This window comes from Egretta garzetta, unplaced genomic scaffold (assembly GCF_000687185.1).
Source record: "Egretta garzetta isolate BGI_Z169 unplaced genomic scaffold, ASM68718v1 scaffold545, whole genome shotgun sequence".
NCBI lineage: Eukaryota > Metazoa > Chordata > Aves > Pelecaniformes > Ardeidae > Egretta > Egretta garzetta.
In genome coordinates this window covers 273,149-282,220 of record NW_009259733.1, presented here as the reverse complement: position 1 = coordinate 282,220, position 9,072 = coordinate 273,149, and the positions used below count along the sequence as shown (strand labels likewise).

The window sequence follows — 9,072 nt, the reverse complement described above, 5'->3', positions numbered from 1 at the left end:
CCCAAGGCTTTGAATTCTTTTTTGATCACCCTCAGGCTACTTACTGCAACTTCATCAGCGCCCACATGGAAGAGCAGCAAGGGATAGTAGTCCGAGGGTCAGACCAGGCTAGCAAGTTTCCTAGTGACGTCTCTAACCCGGGCTCCTGGGAGGCAGCAGACCTCCCTAAGAGCACGGTCTGCCCGGCATATCAGACCCTCTGTTCCCCTCAGATGGGAATCTCCCACTACTATTACCCGCCTCTTCTTCCTCGTGGTTGTAGTAGTAATACGAGAGTGAGGTCTTCCTGATCTTTGTGCCTCCTCCGATGTGGATAGGTCACCACCTACCCCGTCCACCACCTTGTCTTCCACCTCTAGAGCCTCATACCTGTTATGCGGAGGCACCTGGGGAGAAGCGGTGGGCAAGGAAAGGGTTCTCTCCTCCTGCCCCAACTGCAGACCAGTTTCCACTCACTGCTCTCTAGACTTTAAGGGTTAAAGTGCTAGAAGAAGGCAGGGCATCAGTAGAGACACTGGGATTTGTATCAAGAATTTTTTTCAAAGGAATTCAGTGTCAGGCTAAAAATTAAATACCCAAACTGAACGAAATATTGAATGTTGGCATGCCTCAGTGCTGTTGGAGGAAGTTTTTTAAGTGATTGACATTTTTACTCTCTTATGACGAAAAATACTGAAAGAACACAAATGATACACCAGATTTTAGCCAGTGTAAAGTTTGTTGATAACCACAGAATTGTATTGGTTTAACTAAGCTGGATACTTATCCTCAAACATGATTCCTTTGTCCTGAAAGAGTAAATCACTCTGTTTTAATTTTGGATATTTTATTACAGGCTGAGGTTTCCAAATAAAATATAAACAGATGCTTCTGAAAACAGGCTAAAATGAAAAGCACTTAAGTCTACAGACAAGAGATTGAAAGCAACTAGATAACTTAAATGAGAGGGGGGAAAAAAGGACATACCTTTGAACATTGTTTATGATTCTGGCACCAAGCAAGTGATCCATTGTTCTGAAAAACAAAGAAAAAAAACCATTAATATTAATATTTCTTGAAGACTTCACAGGATCACCCTAACAGGTTTAAACAGAATTGACTGTGTTCCTTAGAGAACAATGTTGTGTCACATTAGTACCAATCCTGACTCCAGCTCCCTTGTGTTGAGTAAAATGCTCAGGCAAGTGTAAAGTGACCACATAAAAGTTAGGAAAGCATTTCATCAGGCAAGGCTGGTGGAAAACTGACTGAAGTCATCTTTTACTCCATCTTTGTAAACACTTACTATCTAGATTTGCTAGGAAGCAAACAAAGGTAACACTTGTATTTAAGACATTGATAGGGAGCGGTAGTAATTCATGAATGGAAAGCCCATTAACCACATTTCAATATTGCACAATACTTGAAATAAATTATCAAGGAAAGATAATGAATGACCTCGAAGTAAATGGAAAATCCAACTAAATGCAACATGAGTTTACCAAAAGTCAACCATGCCAGTTTTTATTTTGTATTTTTGATAATAAAGTGCTTTTCCCAGATCAGGAAACACTGTAGCTCTCATTTGTCTTGATTGCAGTAAAACAACCAACAGAGTATCGCATATAAAACAATAACTTAAGCTAAAGGAAAACAGAATGTGATGAGAACAGAAAGATAAATATGAAACTGGCACAGGGCCAAACAGCAACCTGCTGCTCTACTAAAGGAGCTTCTGAAGGGTCAACTTTGGAAACTGTATTTCCCAGTAAAAAAACACAGCTCAGGAAACAGAAGTGTATGTTTGTGGGGTTAACAGATGAGATAAAATATCGATTCACTTCCTGTATAGTGGAAGATCAAAACAACATCAGGAAGATCTAAGTGATTCTGTGGACTGAACACAAGAAATGGGGTAAAACTTTGCAACACAAAGTGCACGTTCATGCACTTAGGAACTTAGATGTATATATTTTTTTCCCACAATTTATAAGCTCTGGAAACAGAACAGATGAAGACTGGTACATTTGTTGCTCGCAATCTGACTACAATGGTGAATCTATGAGGGAGTAATATGAAGTCCTTTCATATGAATTAGGCAAGGTATTTCTGCAGGGACATATTAATGTGATAGTACATATGCCACAGTACAATGCTTTCACCTCTGGCACTGACTATAGATCTGGAAATCAGTCTCCAGGGAAGAGGAATTCAGGTAGGCCAGAATGCAAAAGTCTAGCAGGACTACACTTTCTTCCTTTGGTTTTTTGGGGGTTTTTTGGTTTGTTTTGGGTTTTTGGTTTGGGTTTTTTCTTTGGTTTTATGGTTTTTTGTTTTAATAAGGAGAGATTCAAATAACAAAATAATATAGCATTTTATGCATAAAATCACACAAATAAAGCCAAAATTATTCTTTTTATGTGCAACAACTACAACTAAGGAGCAGAAATAAATACATCAGCATGTATTGTAACTAAGCCAACTAGACCAGTTTCTCAAAACAGCAGTACTCTGTTCTGAACTCAGCAAAGCTTATAAGCTTGAATACAGTGGCTTGCCACCACAGCTTTGAAGCTGGATCCTTCTCAGCGAATGTTTGAGGACATCATGTTTGTGCATGTCTTCATGCAAGTATTTAACCACACCATCACACAAGGTCTCAAGATGTGGCCAGTAGGAAAAGGGAAGTGATAGTGCCCCTCTACTCCACTCTCATGAGACCCCCCCCTTGAGTACTGCATCCAGCTCTAGGGTCACCAGTATAAGACAGACATGGACCTGTTGGAGCAGGTCCAGAGGAGGGCCACAGAAGTGATCAGAGGGATGGAACACCTCTCCTCTGAAGAAAGGCTGACAGAGTTGGGGTTGTTCAGCCTGAATAAGCACCTGCAATAAGCAGACTTTCAATATATGAAGGGGGCTTATAAGAAAGACAGAGAAGGACTCCAAAGCCCATAGGGACAGGACAAGGGGCAATGGTTTTAAACCAAAAGAGGGTACATATAGAGTAGACATAAGGGAGAAATTGTTTACAATAAGGGTGGTGAGATGCTGGAACAGGTTGCCAGAAAAGTAGGAGATGCCCTATCACTGGAAGTCTTGGAAGCTAGGTGGGATGGAGCTTTGAGCAACCTGATATAGTGAAATATGTCCCTTCCCAAGGCAAGGCAGTTGGACAAGATGATCTTTAAAGGTCCGTTCCAACCCAAACCATTCTATGATTCTACAATTCTATGACAACAAAGATCGTTCAAGTCACACACTCAAAGAATGGTTGAGGTTGGAAAGGACCTCTGGAGATCATTTGGTGCAACTTCCCTGCACAATCAGGGACACCTACAGCCCAAGCAGAGCAAGTGCAGACAGCTTTTGAATCTCTCCAAGAATGGGAGAACCTGCACCAGTGCTCAGTCATGCTCACAGTAAAAAAAAAAAATTTATTTCCTGATGTTCAGAGGGAACCTGCTGAATTTCAGCTTCTACTCATTGCTTCTGCTCCTATCATTGGGCACCACTGAGAGCCTGGCTCCATCTTCTTCGCACCCACCCTTCAGGTATTTATATAGGTTAATGAGATTCCCCTTCTCTTCTGTAGGCTAAACAGTTTTGGCTCTCAGCCTTTCTTCATAGGAGAGATGCTCTAGTTCCTTCACCATCGTCACAGCCCTGCACTGGACTCCCTCCAGTATGTCCATGTCTCTCTTATATTGAGGTGCTCCGGAACTGGACACAGTACTCCAGCTGTGGCTGCTCATCCGACCCATATATCAACAGCTTCTCTATGAGGGTCATATGGGAGCCACTGTTAAAGGCCCTACTGAAGTCCAGGTAGACAACATCCACAGCTTTTTCCTTCTCTACCAGGCCAATCGCTTCATCATAGAAGGTTATCAAATTGGTCAAGAAAGACTTCCCCTTGGTGAAGAAGCCATGCTGACTACTCCTGATAATTTGCTTGTCCTTAGTGTGCCTGGAAATCTATGTCTGGATTGGCTGCTCCATCATCTTCTTAGGGATGGAGGGGAGGCTGACCAACTTCTAGTTCCCTGGGTCCTCCTCCTTTCCCTTTCTGAAGACAGCAGTGACATTTGCTTTCCTTCAGTCTTCAGGCACTTCTCCCAATGGACATGATTGATCCAAGATTATCAAGAGTAGCCTCGCAATGACATCTGCCAGCTCCCTGATAGACCAGTCATCTAGCTGAGGACACATCCTTTCTGTACTTAAAGAGATGAGCACAACTCACTAAGATGGTTCTTTAAAACACCAATGAGTCACTTCCAAGGACAATTCAGAATCACCTTCCAAATTTTTTTAAGCTTCTGTTAGCAGGAAAGACAAAAAGAAGGAGGATAAGGTAATTAGGCTACAAACGTGTGTGTTTCACCTATGCGAGATAAATCACCGCCCTCTTCATTTTGAGCATTAAGCATGCTTTGAATTTGATTCAATGCAAAGACAAGTCAGTAACACAGACTTGGATTAGATACATTGGGAAATTCAGGAACTGAAAATACAGCATTGAACTTGCATGTTCCTCTTGTACCTTAAGAACCAACTAATGCATATTATACATATGCTTTCCCCTCAACTTTTAATCTGAATTTCATAAATTTTTATATATTTTTTTTCATATGAGCTGTAATGCTAAAAATTTCTATTTCTGCATTACCTAAGGAGCTCTGGAGATTATAAATGTAAATACAGATCCAATCCTTTCCTCTTGTAAGCTTATTTAGGAGTAATTTAAGAATTTTAGTTCATAAAATTTAACTTCAACATTTTACGAACATTTATTATACCTTATCTTCCCATCAGGTTACTATGTAATCATTATTTGATGTTGTAATACCATTTGCATCTGCTGTTACCATAGAGTTTAGCTAAAACTGAGATTTGCTAGTGTAAGAACAGCTATCTATGAGCATCATGTCAGGTCCAACCCCTTCAAAGGGAAAGAAAGAAAAGAAATAAGACTTTAGAACAGCCGTAAATAACATATGCTAGTGGGACTACTTTAGTATTACCCTCAATGCTGTACGAGGATTTATTATTTCCATTTACAGATCTAGCCAGCAGTAATGCTAAAACAATATTTTATATGCTACTTTCAATTTATCCCCCCTTTCTTCTTCATACAAAATGTGACAGAGGTAGCTGATTGCAATAACAGATTAGTAGCAGCTCACTGCTGTGTTTCAGTTATGCTGCTACTTTCCACTGAACTAGAAAAGACACTCCTGCTTTTGAATTATATCTGTTACTTGAGACAATAACATTGTAAACTTCCAGATGTGTGGCTTTCCTACTTCATAATTTTAATGTCTACAAATGTTTTCATTTTTCTACTGAAAACTATTATGGCTTGAATTAAAAAGTAAGTTTAGCAAAATGTAAAAGTATTGTTTAGCAACTTCAACTTCATACAAACTAACATGATGTGAATTATCTTTCATTGTACAAGGTGAAAGCAAATTCTACAGGCTTCCTTTGAACAACAGGTATCAGAGGAAGCAGGAAAGCTAAATCAATGCTCTCCTCCTCCGCCCTGCATTTTAGCAAGTGGTTAATCTAAGCTACACAAATACTCAGCTGTGATTTTTTTTTTTCTGATTTTAATCTAGGGTACCTGGCTGAAACTGTAAATTCAAACTACCAGGAATTTGTATTTTACATGCCCCCAGATTATATCCTCAGTTCCCTCATGTCTGTGTATCTTCAAACCCAATCCTGATCTGACTTATGCCAATGAGAGTTCTGACTTTGTCTTTAGTGGTGGCTTAACTCTGCTGTGCAGAAATGGCCTCAAGGAAGAATTAAATACCACTGTTTCTGCCCATCTATAAGCCTTCCACCAGTGTGCTTTCAGGGCAACTTTAAAGTATCCTCATCTGTATACTGAAGCAGAGAAGAAACTGTACTCAATGGGGCAAACTCCAAATACTCTACCTTCCCAGCACTGACAAGTCATATGAAAGACGTCAGGCAGTTGAGACTAAAACAGACTCCAGCATCACATAGCAGATGGAGACAACAGGAACTCAGGCCACCACCTGAGTCCCACACATTCAGTCTGCCAGAACAGAAATTGTAGACAAACAGAATCAGACCCTCAAAGACCAGGACTGTTTCACATTTATAAGGCAAGAGTTTACAAAAGCAAAGACAGAAGGGGTGGGGGGGAATTATAAGAATATTATAAGACATCACTCACATTTTTCACAAAAATATAAGCCACAAGTATTTTCAATGAAACTGATAAACTGGCACCTCTAAGTGGTCTTACTAGGTTTCACCTCAGCCAGTACATGTGCACACTTGCTTTCCTCTGGTAAACCACAAATGTCCTTTGGCCTAAACAGTTAAGATAGAAACATCTGTGTTCTGTGCCCTCTTATGCCTTGAAAAGAGATAACTTACGCAGCACCTCTGGTAAGAAAAAAAAATACATGTAGAGAGGCAATGAAGAATCTGTCTTTATCTAGCTACAGTGTGCCTCAGGGAAAAAAATTAATAACCTTCACAAGCAAGTTAAAACCGGCCTTTTATTAGAGCAATGGCAAAAAAAAAAACCCACCTTCATTTGCATCTCTGTCCATAGTTATCTAAGGAGATACAACCTTTCTTCTGAAATGCCAGAGATGAGCTGTGAAAAATGAACTAGCCATTTAATCTGCTATGACAATACCTGTATACCTATTATCAGTTTTAGAAGTCTTTTTTCCCCTGCCCAATCTTCAATTCACTTTTGAGTGAAACCGCTGTCTCTCAGAAGTGGCCTCTCCTGACAACCTTGCTGATTCTTTCAAAACGACAAAAAAAGCATAGAAATAAGCCCTTCAAATAACAGTACCCACTGACGTGAAACAGAGCACCTGAGTACACAAATCAATAGCTGCTGCAATGACGAATTTAAAGAGACCGGTTCCCAACATTTTGCTTAACCTTTCAAAAATCTCAACAGCGTGAAATTATATGTAATGCTAAAATATAATTTATACTGTGCTTGACATGCATTTCCTGGCTGCATGCTCACTAAGACACAAATTAATATAGGGACTTACCTATGGCAGTGCTGTGCATCCCCAGGCACAACTCTAAAGTGCAGAATTATGTGCAGAATGGAATCAACAAATTCAAACTAGGCTTTCCAGTTCCCAAATACAAAAGCATGCACCCAGGAATGAATTTCAGAAAAGCCTGTACACTTTAGTGGGGAGAGATACCAGACAGGAAATGCCAAAGAAAAATTTATGTCTCAAAACCTTTCTTTTGAGATTAAGCATGAAGTTGTAGTAGATGTACAGACAGGGAAACCACAGTCCCACCTCTCCTGGACTCTAGTATTTAGTTATGCTCTTGCATATAAATAACCATAACATATCTTTTCTTTGAAAATATGGCAGAAAAATAAAAAAGACAATACCCTTTCATAAAATAGCTTGAACGCTTGCCCCATAAGTCTTTCACGAAGCTAGAGCAAATTTAAGTCCTTATGCACTTTGAAATTACTCTTAGCAGGTGAGTGTGAAGACTGAAACCTGGCCAGTAAACCAAACCACTCTGTAGAAATGAACATGGAGTTAGAGACGGTGAACAAGAAAGGTCATAAAGCCCAATGATGAGGTCCACCTCTGGGAAAGAAGACTGCTCCTTCAAGGACAATTCATGCAAATATATTTTTAGTCTTGACTTTATGTGCTTGTCCAATGTATGGCAAGTTTGAAGACCACCCACTGGAGAAGCCACGGACAGAAGGAGATCAGTATGAGATGAAACCACCCATAAAATACAACAGAATCCCAGACATATTCTGGTTCCTTGGCTTCCATCCAGGGAAAACAGGAAGGGCACACAAACAACTGAAAAGCATACATTTTGTCCCTTTTATAAAGTTCTTTATTTCATTGCAAATTCTGTCTTAAGAAAATAAATAATTCGTTAGTAAGGGACTTCTGTTGCCTTATAATGTTTCTAATAAAGAATGAAATTCAATAAAGCAAGCATCAACAAATAATAAATTGGATGTTATTGAGCAGGACCATTTCTGATACTTAGATAAACAGGAATGATGTTTGCATGTATAGCAGCAGTTTCCATTATAAACATTTGATGGGGGCACTTCACCCCATCCTGACAGAAAATGATCAGACCGTGGTGAGTCACGCTTTCATCAACTCTATTAAACCACTTGAAAAAAAAGTTCCAGCTAATATAAGACATTGTCATATGCTGCAGAAAAAGCAAGTATGCCCTGTAGGTGCTCTTGGATCCCAGTCTCCCCAGTTGCTGTCACCTGGATACAAGCCCCCAAGAACACAGCCCCATTGCAGCTGCTGGTACGGCCCATCTCACATGCATTGACAAAGCAGACTGGGACTCCAATTGCCAACCCCCCTGTGGCTGGGAGGGTTACTCCATACCCCAGTAGCCATGGCATAATTTATACAGTATCGTAATATCTTCAATTTTTTTCTATTGTTTTTCCAACATGCTTAACTTTCAGTTTATAGTTTTGATTCTTCCAGAGAAGTCAGCTGATATTTTCACCTTTGTCACACGTTTCAGTGTTGTGTGTGCAGGTGTCAGGGCCTGGAGACATGAGTAGCCCTTAACAGCCCTGACCTGCCTCAGCTGGGGTCTCCACCCTCATCTCCTTCCCATGGGCCCAGAAGTCCCATTTCAACCCGGCTAGGGCTGTCAGCCCTTCCGTGAGCTACACTGCAGCTGTGCCTGTCTCTGGCCCTACCTCCTGGATGGACATCTCACCTATGCTGTAGGGAGCTCATCTCCCAGGTGTACCCTTGTAGCTTGTCTCTGGTCCCATCTCATGTCTGGACCAGGGACCCCTTGCTGAGGCCTCATCTCCAGCTCCATCTCTGGCCTTGTCCCCTTTTAGAACGGAAACGACTATTTCAGTTTGGAGGGACCTGCAATGATCACTTCAGGGCTGACCAAAAGTTAAAGCCTGTCGGTAAGGACATTGCCCAAAGGCCTCTTAGGCACTGACAGGCTTGGGGCATCGACCACCTCTCTAGGAAGCCTCTTCCCGTGTCTGACCACCCTCTCCGTAAAGAAATGCTGCCTCATGTC

At 40.9% G+C, this 9,072-nt stretch overlaps 1 protein-coding gene across 1 annotated transcript in view; it reads right to left on the bottom strand.

Moving 5' to 3' along the window:
* The window catches only part of ANOS1 (anosmin 1), a 126,836-nt gene extending 117,980 nt beyond the window's left edge, over positions 1–8,856 (bottom strand). Inside the window, exons 1-2 of the mRNA XM_009639485.2 lie at positions 8,782–8,856; positions 967–1,014 (exon numbers count right to left, since the gene is read on the bottom strand). Of these exons, the coding sequence (XP_009637780.1) occupies positions 967–1,014; positions 8,782–8,856 (123 nt within the window). The remainder of the gene's footprint in view (positions 1–966; positions 1,015–8,781) is intronic.
* Between the last annotated feature and the right edge of the window lie 216 nt (positions 8,857–9,072).